General features: G+C 38.4%; 1 protein-coding gene across 1 annotated transcript in view; it reads left to right on the forward strand.

Annotated features, from left to right (window-relative positions):
* PIGU (phosphatidylinositol glycan anchor biosynthesis, class U) overlaps window positions 1-13,783 on the forward strand; it is a 78,478-nt gene that overhangs the window by 5,463 nt on the left and 59,232 nt on the right. The window contains exons 2-4 of the mRNA XM_004687265.2: window positions 746-810; window positions 9,843-9,902; window positions 10,753-10,815. Coding sequence (XP_004687322.1) covers window positions 746-810; window positions 9,843-9,902; window positions 10,753-10,815 — 188 coding nt within the window. The remainder of the gene's footprint in view (window positions 1-745; window positions 811-9,842; window positions 9,903-10,752; window positions 10,816-13,783) is intronic.

Here is a 13,783-nt window from a genome sequence, read left to right on the forward strand (position 1 = left end):
CACAGAATGTCTCTGGTATATGGTTGTTCATTATTTTTGTTATTTTCTCGCCTGGTCCATTATACTCCTGCTATGAGTGAAACCATACGGTATTTTTCTTTCTCTCAAAGAGTGATTTTTAAAGAATGATTTTTAACATATATATGATTCATTTAAATTAATCACCCTTAATGGACATTGGGGTGATTTTAAAATTTCAATACTTTGAGCACTGTAATAAGCGTATTAATTAAACACTTATTCAATTATTTCTCTAGGATAAATTGCCCTAAGAGCTACACTTAAAAGTACATATTGGGTCAAAAAGGCCTACAATTAAAAGTACATATTGCCCTGTAAAAAAGTTAACACAAAAGCATACAAGCATGACTGCCTATTTCCTCACACTATGGACAACATTTCTCACTACCTTCTAGTTTGCTATCTTATTGTGTTTTGGAATGGGGCAGAATATATGTAAATGAAACACTTTCTAAAGTGGGCAGAAGTTATAAGAATATTGAAGGATGTTTACAGTTTAACATAAAATTTTTTCATAATAAGCACTGCCCCATACTGTAAAGGAGTACTATGTATGAAAAAAATCCCCATCACCTGCAGTATTCAAATCAAGACTTGCTGTGAATGGAGTAAAGGGGTTGGGTAAACTGTGAGATTCTTCTTGGTCTTGAGAATAATGACACTGGTTTAAGACTGTCTGCATATTTCACTGAAGTAAGACTGAGTTTGGTGTTTTACTTTTCAGTGGTTGAAGGCCTCTCACTATTGGATTTGGGAGTGTCTCCATATTCTGGAGCAGTATTTCATGAAGTAAGTGTTCTTGTTTTCTTTCCTGGCTACTAAGTAGTTTATAGTCCCAGATATCAAAACTTAACCTCTGTTTTGTGCAACTGTTTTAAAAGATCTATTTTTGAAAATCTTTATTTAGAAGCAGTCCTTTTTTAGATGTCCTCTGCATAAGAAGGAGGTTTCACAATTGCAATGAAAATGTTCCAGATTAAGGTTGTAATTTGGGGAAGCACATGAGAATCCTGTATAAATTATTATTTTAATGGCAAATAAATTGTGAACAGTTCCTAGTCCATCAACAGGTTGTATACAGCATGCTTTTTGATAAAAATTGATAGCAGTCACACAATGTCTGGATACTGAGACAGAAAGCCCACCAAAGCTTTGTAACCCATAAAGTTAGTTCTCAGAAATTGTAAAATCACTCTTAGGTCACTGTCATCTCTTGTTTAGGTTACTGTAACAGTTTCCTGACAAATCTTTCTGCATTTTGCTTCTTTATTTTTTTTTTTTTTAAAGATCTTTTATTTATTTAATGCACACAGAGCTACGGTGTAGGCTAGAGGTGCAGGAGTGGGGGGCAGGGGAGGATGAGAGGATTTACCAGAGACAGAGTGGGTAGCAGAACTGACTGAAAGGTAGTTCAGGCAGATTGACTGAAATATATTGCTGAGGGGAGCAGCAGGCAAAACAGGAGAGGTCTGCTGTGCCATATGGGTAGCTCCCTTTTCTGGGATCGAACTCATACTGCAGTGGCTACAGATAGCTTCACAGTGCTGAGACTTAACCCCTTGTGCCACCAGGGAGGCCCCCTGCTCTTTTACCTTTATTCTGCAATTAAAGCAATGTTTCTGAATTGTGAAACGGATTTTGTCTCTGTCCTCTTAGTAGCTTTAAATCCTTGCCTCTGATCCCAAAATAACCCCCCCAACATTTAAGGGTGTACAAAACCTTGTGGTCCTCCTCATCACATTAACTGCATTTCTTTACTCTTGGCCCTTCCCATTGTTAGTGACTATGTCATTTTAAGGTAGAAGTCTTCTAATTTGACTATTTAATACCTGATTTTTGCAGCTGTCCCACTTATGTCAACTTTGAGAACAATTTTTTTCTTTTCCCTTTTCTTTAGTTTTTTAAAAAGTATTCAGTTGGTTCTCTTGGAGGTCACAGTGAGCTCTTGTATAATACAAAGATATTTGTAAGTTGGGGCAGCATATATGACTGCTCCTGTACATGTTACCATCTAATCAAATTGCAGTAATATTTACTATCAGAAACCAGTTATACACAACTTTAAAAATGTTTACTAAGCATATAACTCAGTTACTGGAGACAGATGTGTACAGGCATAATCAGAGAGTAGCTGACTGGCCCTGAGGGCTCTGTGTGCACCTCGGATAGTGTGCTTTCTAGACAGAATCGAAACCCCCGAGGTGGTTCTGACTTTCTCTTATTAGGCACGAGCAGCATATTCCTATTGCCTGTGTGTCTTTGCTCATGCTGCTATCTTCTTATGGAGAGTCATTCATACCTCCTTTGTAGTTGGTCTTACTATTCAGATAGTAACTTAGGTTTTACCACCTCAGAGAACCCATTCCTCATGATATCAGAGTAGGTTAGATGTTCTTCCTGTATCTTCCAATTCAACTTGTGCTTAGTCCTTTTCAAGGCTCATGTCATACTTTTGAAATTGCCCCTATACTTGTTTTATCCACCTTGGCACCAGTTCCTCAGAACAAGTACTGGGACCTTTCATCACTTTGCCTATTCTTAGTGCCTAGCTCTAGATATGCATATATATTATGATCTTTCCTTTCTCTCTTTCCTTTAATAAATATTTGTTAAGAATGCACCAAGTGCCAGCTACTCTGTAAAGTGCTAGGGATACCAAACAAGAAACAGTTCTTGGCCTCATAATAGTTTTATGTCTGGGAGAAACAGACATTTAGTTAGTGAAAAAGAAGCAAATTTCAGAGCAAAGACTATATGCCAGGATAAAGAAGGTCACAACATAATAATCCCAATGTTAATGTACCTAAATAGTTTCAAAATATATGAAGACTGCTGGAAATAGTCTGTCAGGTTCATAATTACAGTTGGAGATTTCAATATCCTCTCAATGATTGACAGATGAAGCAGACAGAAAATCAGCAAGAATATATAGAATACTTTAACAGCATTATCAACTAGCTTGACCTCACTGATATCTATAGACCATTCCATCTAAAAATAACCAAACACATAATCCTTTCAAATGTACATAGAATGTTGCAAGATAGACTGGGTATTCTGGGTGATAAAACAAGACTAAATAAATAAAATTTTTAATAGTTTATTTTTGCATCATTTTGTGCATTTTTCCATCTCAGTTGTAATCCCTGTGGGCTTCCCATCACCAGATCACCCATGTGCCATCACCATAATCGAGTGCATTTCTCTTCCCCTACTTTTTTTGATCCCATTCCCCACCCCACCCCCATAAAATGTCTCTGGTATATAACTGTTCATTGTTATTATTATTTTCTCACCTGGTCCGTTATACTCCTGCTATGAGTGAAACCATCTGGTATTTTTCCTTTTCTTTCTGGCTTATCTCACTAAGCATGATCTTTTCCAGCTCCATCCATGTTGCTGCAAAAGGCATGTGGTTTTTTTTTCTTTTTGGTTACTGAGTAATATTCCATTGTGTGTATGTACCACATCTTTTTAATCCAGGCATCCTCTTTTGGGCATTTGGATTGTTTCCTTGTCTTTCCAGTTGTAAATAAAGCAGCAATAAACATGAGAGTGCAGGTATCTTTTTGAGTCAGTGTTTTTGTGTCTTTTGGGTAGATACCTAGGAGTGGGATTGCTGGGTCATATGGAAGCTCCATGTTTAGCAGTTTGAGAAACCTCCAAATAGTTTTCCATAGTGGTTGTACTTGTTTGCATTCCTCCAGCAGTGCAGGAGAGTTCCTTTTTCTCCACATCCTCGCCAACATTTGTTGTTGCTACTTGTTTGAAGATGTGCCATTCTTACTGGTGTGAGGTGATATCTCATTGTGGTTTTAATTTGCATCTCCCTTTTTACGAGTGATGTTGAACATTTTTTCATATGCTTGTTGGCCATCTGCCTTTGGGAGGAGCAGCTTTTAGTGGAGCTGGAAATTCCACTCTCTTGGACTGATTGCACTGGGGGAAGGCCTGTCATCACCAATCTTATGGAGAGCCCTTAGTGATAAGGAACAGAATCCTCCTGCCAGCAGCCAGCTTGAGTAAGCTTGGAAGCAGATATCCTGGCCCATTTTGGCAACTGCAATTTACAACCTTTTAAGAGCCTCCATGCTAGAGTAACCCAGTTAAGCCTGGGTTCCTAATGCTCAGTTACAGTTTAAGGTAATAAATGTGTGTTGTTTTAGGATAACTTGTTACACAGAAATAGATAACCAGTAGTACACCTAGGAAATGAATATACATAAACATACAAAGAACTGAAACACTCACACACTGAGTTTGGGGAGGAGAAGAGAAACTTGTACATGAAATTGAAAAGGGGGAAATCAAGAGAATGTTGGACATGGAAGCCAAATGATGAAAGTGCTGTAAGACAGAGTAAAAACCATGTAAAATGCTACTGCAAGTTTGAGAAAACTTGGGCAAAAAAGTCATCATTGATTTGTCAAATTGAAATCTTCGGAAACTTTGGAAACTAAGTTCAGTGGAGTAAAGGGACAAGAGGCTGAATGCATAGAGGCAAGGAAGTGGAAAAACAGGATAGGTAAACCTTTTTTGTGTTTTAAAAATTTATTTTTTATTAGTGCATAGAAGAACTGGGATATAGGCCAGAGGTACAGGGATGAAAGGAGTCACCAGAGAGTGGGGAGCAGAATAGGTAGATCTACTGCAATACACTGCTAAGGAGAACTGCAGATGGGACAGGAGAGGTTTGCTGGCCATGTGGGTTAGCTCCTTGGCTAGGGATCCAACTCATGCTGCAGTGGCTGGTGGATAGCTTGATAGCACTGAGACTTTAACCCCTGTACCACCAGCGAGGCCCAGATAGATAAGTTTTTTGAGGAGTTTTGCTTTAAAGATAGGTGGAGAAATGGTATGTTAGCTGGAGATGTCAAACAAGGACTGAAAATATGAGAATCTGTATATTTTGTGTGGATAGAGAATCCTGTGGGAAGAGAAAAATCCTGTGGCTAATGTAAGTAATAGAGGGGTGTCTATGGCCACACCACCCTGAATGGTATGACCAGTCTCGTCTGATCATCCAGTCTCTTCCGATCTCAGAAGCTAAGCCGGGTTAGGCCTGCTTAGTACTTGGATGGGAGGAATAAAGGGTAAATGAATGAGCAGTGCTTTTGAGTAGGCACCAAAGGATGGATCCAGTTCATAGATGGAGGATTCACTGTAGGTAGGAGGACAGGAATTTCATCCATTGTTAATAAGAGATAGGTATTGGTAAGGATATAGCAAGCCGGTCAACTGAGAAGTAGGAAAATATGGTGGCTCTCATCTAACTGCTTGTCATAGTTGGAAAAAATGAGATTGTCAGCTGGATGGAATTTAGAGGTTAGGAGTGGAAAGGTGTGAACTAGTCTTTTCATGAAAAAGAAATTGAATGGATAAATGAAAGAGCTATGTTGAGCTACTTCATCATCATTTAAATGTTGTTTCTTTGGCAAAATGCATTTTTAGGTACAGTGAGGGAGCCTCGTACACATTATTACTCCTTATCAGGTTATGCAGGTTGTGTGTGTGTGGGTGTGTGTAAGAGGAGATACAGGCATAAGGTAGTAATTTCCTGCTACCAAAAGTATGTTAACTCTGTGTACTTTATAACAACCCGTTTTGGACTGTTAACCTTTAAGAACCCTGAATTAAAGGGCAAGAGTAGTTGCTTCCCCCGTGTACAGTGATTATAGTGATAGGGAATGCTCTCATACCTAAATGTGGGTTAATTTGCATATAGCGTGGGTATTCACAAGTCAAGAGCTACTTGTATTTTAATATAATTTTTCTAATAATGATGTCAAGCCAAATGATAAGAACAGTTGAAGAGAAAGTCTGTCATTGCTTTGTGTTGTTTCTTAATTTTCAGTAGTCTTTATTATCTAATTCTTGGGAAAAGGTAAGTCTGCTAATAGGCTTCTTGAGTAATATTTTGTTATTTTTGAGACCTACTTAGTGGCATTCTAAACCGTCAAAACAATCAAAACACTTTGAAAGTCTATTGGTAATATACATATCAAGTTACCACTTCCTACTGATAAACATAAATGCAAAATGCAATTCATTAGTAGATAGTTTTAAAACTGTAATTCTTTTAGAACTTTGAAAAGCAAAGCAGATGCCCATTTTTAAAAATGTATAAAATTATCTTAGGTAGGTAACATATTGAGGTTTACTGTATGCTAGGCACTGTGCTAAGTGCTTTTGCATATTACCACTTAATCCTCTCAAGGACCCTGTGAAATAGGTGACTATTCTTACTTTACAGCTGAGTAGAATAAGGCTCAGAGGGAAGAACAACATGCTCAAAGGTACACAGGTGGAACCTAGTTTTTTTTTTTTTTAAGATTTATTTATTTATGCATACAGAACTGGGGTACAGACCAGAGGTGCAGGAGTGGTGAGAGGATTCACCAGAGACAGAGTGGGGGCAGAACAGGCCGACTGATGAAGTACACAGCTGAGGGGAGCAGTGGGAGTGTCAGGAGAGGTCTGCCGGGCCATGTGCATCACCTCCGGGGCAGGCGGGGATCGAACTCATGCAGAAGTGTCTTTAGCTTCTTAGTGCTGGGCTTTAACCTGCTACGCCACCAGGGAGGGCCTGGTGGAACCTAGTTTTAAACCAAAGTGTGATCCCAAGTAAAAATGTGTCCTTCAACACTGTAAAGGTCATCAACAAGTTTCTTAATGAGAACAACTAGAGAGGCAGGATAAATATAGAAAACATGTGTTAGAAGGCAGTTGCAAAGTACCAAGATAGCCACGACCCAGGACTCAAAGGCAAAAATTCCCAGAGGGAAAAGTGTGGAAAAAGTAAGAATGAGTCTGAGTTGCTTTCTTTTGATGTATTTACCCATTTGTGGCACACAGACTGAGGGAGAGAAACAGAAATTAGCTATTAAGAAGCTAAGAAGCCAAGCAGGACTATTGGCAGTTTTATAATGCTGGGGAAATAAAAACCTGAATGCATGTTAGTTGAGGTTTCAGGGCTTTGGTAAAGGACTCGATTTCCAGTTAGCAATTGGGATAGACTACATAGACCAATCTTACAAAGACTAAATCTAACCTCAAATGAGCTAAATTCCTAATTGGATTAAGATGATGCAGTTATATTCTAATTGCTTGCCAGAAGCTTAAAGAAATTCTTTCTGGAATAGACTCAACCAGAATTTCTACACTTTTATATACAATGTTCATCATCCCAAAATTACTGAACATAAGAAACAAACAAAAATTAGGCACTCAGAACAGATTCACAGGTGACCTAGGAATTGGAGTTAATCAAACTTGCACTTTGAAATAACTGATCAATGATAGATATGTTCAGAATATAGAGGATAAAATAATTTTACCATGAAACTGAAATATACAAAAATTAAATTCTAGATTTGGAAGACAAGTTCAGGTTAAGAATGTGATACACAAATTTGACAGAGGATGACACAAAATTAAGCGAGGATAGTGATCTGGAAGATGATAGAGGAAAGAAACAGAGAGAAGATATACAAATGGAGTTCCAGAATGGCAAAAGAGATAGAATGAGTTAGAAACAATATTTGAAGAGATTAGTGGCTGAACATGGTTTCAAAATTTGTGAAAGATTTCGGTTCAGGAAACTATACGCTCAAGTGGCAAAAACTCAAAAGAAAGGCTTATATCATAATAAAACCATGCAAACCAAACATTAAAAGCAGCTAAAGGAAGATAGCTCTCAAAAAAAAAAAAATGAAATGATGGCATCCAGAAGACAATATAAAGGCATCTTTATAGTACTGAAAGAAAATATCTGCCAACATAGAATTCTCTGTTCAATGAAAATCTCTTAGAAATGGAGGCAAAATAAGGAATTTTCTAAGTAAATAAAAATTTATAGACTATATTGCCTGCAGACTTGCATTTAAAAACAGTACAAAAAAGGTCAGAAGGATTGTAATCCTAACTAGCATCATCAAAGGTGGGCTGAATAAGTAACAGTGAAAAAGGTAAGTATATGAATAAGTACTGTCTATATATACACAATAATAATAATAGGATCTCCCTGGTGGAGCAGGGTTTAAGTCACAGTTCTCTCAAGCTATACCCAGGCACTGCAGAAAGAGCTTGGTCCAGGCCAGAGAACTGACCCACATGGCACAGCCAACCTCTCCTGTTGTGCTCACTACTCCCCTCAGCTGTCTTTCAGTGTGCCTGCTTTTCTCCCCACTCTGTCTCTGGTGAATCCTCCTATCACCCTAAGCACCTCTGGCCTGTACCCCAAGTCTTGTATGCATAAATCAAATCAATCTTTAAAAAATAATAATAATGTCTTGTGGTTTTAAAATATATGTAAACATAAAGATATAACAACAGTAAAAGAAAAGCCTAGGAAGAACTATATGGAATTAAAGTATTCAAAGGTTCTTATAGTGCATAGAAAGTAGCAAAAATAATTATATTGTACTCTAGTTAAAGTGAAGGATATATTTTATAATCTGTAGATTAACTATTAAACGTAGTAGCTAAATGTGTAACCAACAGGCTAATAAAAGGGAAAATGAAACGGCCCTGCCTGGTGGCGCAAGTGGTTAGGACGCAACACTGCAAGCGGGTGCAAGTTGGATCCCCCACCCCAGAGGAGATCCATGATCCACATGGCGGAGGTGATCCATATGGCACAACAGATCTCTCCTGACGAGCCTGCTGCTCTCCTCAGCAGTGTACTTTGTTGATTTGCCTGTTCAGCTCCCCACTCTGTTTCTGGTCAAGCCTCTCACTGCCCCTGCACCTCTGGTCTGTATCCTAGTACTGTATGCATAAGTAAATAAACCTAAAAAAAAGGAAGGGCCCTCCCTGGTGGCGCAGCGGGTTAAAGTACTGCACTAAGAAGCTTAAGCCATTGCGGCATGAATTAGATCCCCACCTGCCCCGGAGGTGACCACATGGTGAGGCAGACCTCTCATGACCCGCCTGCTGCTCCCCTCAGCAGTGTACTTCGTTGATCTGCCTGTTCTGCTCCCTACTCTGTCTTTGGTGAATCCTCTCACCCTCCACATCTCTGGCCTGTACCCCAGTTCTGTATGAATAAATAAATAAATCTTAAAAAAAAAAAAAAGGAAACTGAAGAAATTAAAAATAATGCAGAGGTGGCCTAGAGGAAGAAACACTAACCACGTAAAACTTCTCAGAGAACTGAAGAAGGGAAAACATTTCTGGACTTATTTTATGAATTTAACAGTCTTGGTCCACTGTGGTATTCCCCTTGGCTGTTATATGACTTAGAACTAAACTCCACTGCATTCTTTTAGTGTGTTAATAATTCCTAAACAAATAGTTAACACGTGTCAGATTTTGTTGATTTCTTTTACTCAATTCAGCAGATAGTCCCAGTTGGTACCAAATAATCAATGATACTAAATTATTTCTCATCAGGGCCCTCCCTGGTGGTGTAAAGGGTTAAAACACAACACTATGAAACTATCCACAGACACTGCAGCAAGAGTTCAATCCTGGGCCAGGGTGCTGACCCACATGACGCAGCAGATCTCTCCTGTCTCACTGCTGCTCCCCTCAGTGGTGTATTTCAGTCGAACTGACTGTTTTGTTCCTCACTCTGTCTCTGGTGAATCCCCTCAACCTCTGCACCTCTGGCTGTACCCCAGTTCTTGTATGTATAAGTAAATCAATCTTTAAAAATAAATAGATAAATTACTTCCCATCATGTGTACACTGACCAGGCAATGTAAAAAAGTATCCGAAAGACAGATTTTTGCTGACAAGTAGCCTCCTCTCCATCTCCTACTCTAGAAACTGGCTGTGGAATATTTAACTAAACTCTTCTGTTTGTTTTTCTCCTGCAGACGCCATTAATAATATACCTCTTTCATTTCCTGATTGACTATGCTGAGTTGGTATTTATGGTAAGTAACCTTTCACATAAAATCAATGTGTATATATTTTTAATTTTTTATTTCCTTGTTTCTAAGAAAAATCTGTTTTAGGAGCTTGAATTTATCAATGTAAAACAAAAATCCATCTTTAATTTATACACATTAAATATTGTAATATAACTCATTGAATCTTATATTCAGTGAATAAATTATAGTTTATGACATCTGACCTGTTTAGTTCCTCATACTGTTTAGAACTTGATTTCTGTACTATCTAGACTTGTAATTTCTAGCTCCAAGATTCTATGGATGATTTTCATTCTGGTGTCAGTATAGCAGGCATGCTGAACTTCCTAAAATTTCTGCCAAGAGATTCTATGAATCATTATGGAAGAGGACGCAAACCTAAGAAGACTTTCAGGGGCAAGAACTTCAAAACTGAGATGACAAGGCTAGGTTTTGAGAACATAGTAATTTTAAATACTTGCCTAATCTATGGTTGAAAACCCTGGGTCTAGAAATACCTAGAAGAACCACTGAGGTTTTCCTTAATAATATTTATGGCTGCTGTTTATTGAGGACTTATTATGTGCTAAGCACTAGGCAGAGCAGAAATTTTTACAGAAAATTTAGGTAACTTGCATTTATGGAGTAGACATAAACGTCAAACTGACATAAGCCTAGAAGGGTCCTAATCCTCAGGGTTTCTTCCCCCCCAAAAGACTTTATCTTTGAGTAGTCAAATTGAGGGTTGAGGTTCTGCCTGACTATAGGAGTTGAGTACTAGATAGACTAACACCATCTGAAAACTCCAGTCCCTGACAGCATTCCATGAATCCTAGTTGTGTTCATTTCCTATTTTTTCTCTTTCTCCTAACAGATAACGGATGCACTCACTGCCATTGCTTTGTATTTTGCAATCCAGGACTTCAATAAAGTTGTGGTAGGTAGTCTGTGGGTGGGACGAAACTGGTGGAATTTGATAGCCTGCTGTTCTCTATTATTATAAAGAATCAAAAGTCAAATATCCCACTGTTTAAAAAATACTAAGTTAGAGTGAAGCTTTTGACCTGCTCAGTCAGGTCTATAGTGACCAGAGCCAAACCCACAAGGTAGCTTTAATAATAGATTACCCAGAGGTCAGCTTAATCTATGTAGCATAACATCCACTCACCTGTATAAATTCAGACTTTCTGGAGTGGCACTTCAATTATGTTAATGAGTACTCTTAAAAAATCTTCCCATTCCATTCATCAGTTCCTCTTATTAGAGGAAAATGAACTCCTGCTTGGAAAATTTAGTATCTATTACATGCCTACTGAAAGTATCAATGTAAACTTTATTGTGAATTCATGTGTAATAGCCAAGGGGGACTGTGTAGTGGGACCATTCTTATTTTCCTTGTTTCTGGGAGGGTTAACAGATAAGCAATGTGTTCTATCCCTGTCATTATTTTAAAAGTTGGCTGTGTTCCTCCTTTATTGGCAGGAAGCCAATGAGAGGATTTAGACTGGGGTGAGAGAAGGCTGCATCCCATGGGTGTCAGTGATTCATTTCTCACCGTTACCAAGTAATAGGACTAGAAATAGTAGTCTGCCTTTCTGTGGCACTGGCCATCAGTAACAAGTAAGCTGGTCAATTCTAGAATTTTAGATCTCAAAGAGATTTTTAAAATATTTAGATTGAGGGTTCTTAACTTGGGGACCATTGATAGGTTTAGTAGGTCTGTAAAGCCCTTAAAATGGTATGAAAAATAGTATGTGTACATGTCATTTTTTTTCCAAGTGGAGAGTTGGTAGCTGTTATCAGGTCTTACTAAGACCAGAGATTGTACACTTTAAACTAGTAGAATATGTGATACATGGATGCATCTTGAGCGCATTATATAAGTAAGTCAGAGAAAGACAAATACTACAAATATAGTATTTGTAGAATTCTATATGTAGAAGCTTAAAAAGTTGAATTGATAGAAATAGATTGTAGAATGATGGTTTCCAAGGGCACGGAGGAGGGGGAAGTGGAACATGTAGGTCAGGAGGCATAAATTCCTGTTTGTAACGTGAATAAGTTTTGTGGGGACCTGTTATACAATGTGGTGACTGCCATTAATACTAGTGTATTATATACTTGAAAATCATTAAAAGAATAGATCTTAAAGGTGCGCAGCACACACACATGCAGATACACATGTGCAAAAGCTAAAGGAAGTTATATGAATTGAATGATATGCTAGCTAACCTTAGTGTGGTGATTATTTTGCAGTATGTATCTGTGTTAAATCATAATATTGTGTACATTAAACTAATGCAAAGTCATATGCCAATGTATTTATTTATTTTTAAAGATTTATTTATTTATGCATACAGAGCTGGGGTACAGGCCAGAGTTGCAGGGGTGGTGAGAGGATTCACTAGTGACACAGTGGGGAGCAGGACAGGCAGATGTACTGAAATACACTGCTGAGGAGAGCAGCAGGTCAGTCAGGAGAGGTCTGCTGCGCCATGTGGGTCACTTCCTTGGCTGGGGTTCAAACTCGTGCTGCAGTGGCTGCGGAGAGCTTCATAATGCTGTGCTTTACCTCGTTGCACCACCAGGGAGAGTCCCAAATGTCAGTATATTTAAATAAAACTAGAAAAGAAAAATTTACAGGCTGAGGCAAAATGCTTTAACAGGATTCCCTCAAGGGCTTGGAGATGAAATAATCGACGAGGAGGAGTTCTGTGGATAAGCTGAGGAATTCTGAGATAAATTGTATTTTTTCTCTGAGACAAATTGTGTGTGTAGGCCACAGTCCTTTTTCTTTGAAGTTAGGTGCTAAAATACTTAGGAATGAAGTGTCAAGGTATCTGCAACTTACTTCCAAATGATTCAGAATTTTCCCCCCCCTATTGTGTATGTGTGCATGTGTAAAGATAAAAAAAATGTAGCAAAAACAATAACTGGTGGATCTATTGTTTTATGGAGTAGTTCTAATTTCTCTGTAATTTGAAATTATTTAAAAAAAATTTTTTTAAAGGTTTGTTCATACAAGAACTGGGGTACAGGCCAGTTCTTGTATGAACTGTGTGTGGGGTAGGGCGGCGAGGGGGGAGGTGAGAGGATTCACCAGAGACAGAGTGGGGAACAGAACAGGCAGATTGACTGAAATCCACTGCTGAGGGGAGCAGCAAGTGAGGCACAAGAGGTCTGCTGCACCATGTGAGTCAACTCCCTGGCTGGGAATCAAGCTTTTGCTGCAGTGGCTGCAGATAGTTTCATAGTGCTGTGCTTTATCACTTGTGCTACTGTGGAGGCTACAGTTTGAATATTTTCAGTATGAAACACTCAGGAAAACACTCAGGTGTTCACTCATGTGAACACCACCACATATGAATGTTAGACATTACACACATTTATAAGATTTAGATATGATTAAATACGAATAGCTAAAAGTTTGTGAGTGTGCATTAGCTTTCATTTCAGAAAACAATCAGTCAGGTCCTCCCTGATGGTGCACAGGGTTAAAGCATAGCCCTATGAGACTATCCACAGCCACTGTAGCACAAGTTCAATTCCCAGCCAGGGAGCTGACCCACATGGCAGAGCAGACTTCTGTCCACAACTGCTCCCCTCAAGCAATGTATTTCAGTTGATGTACCAGTTCTGATCCCCACTCTGTTATTGGTGAGTCCTTTCACCCCTGGCATCTTTGGCTTGTATGCATATATAAATGCATCTTTAAAAAAAATCAGTTATATCTTTCAATTCAAATGTGAAAATGAAAGTTAATTAAAAATAATAATAGTGCCATATGTATAATGATTTTTTTCCTGTCTGTCATAAAAAACACCACATGTAGATCTTTAAACCATTTTTTTAAAAAAAAGATTTATTTATTTATTCATACAGAACCGGGGTACAGGCCAGACATG

Source organism: Condylura cristata, unplaced genomic scaffold (genome assembly GCF_000260355.1).
Source record: "Condylura cristata isolate star-nosed mole 26May11 unplaced genomic scaffold, ConCri1.0 scaffold00022, whole genome shotgun sequence".
In the NCBI taxonomy this organism is placed as follows: domain Eukaryota; kingdom Metazoa; phylum Chordata; class Mammalia; order Eulipotyphla; family Talpidae; genus Condylura; species Condylura cristata.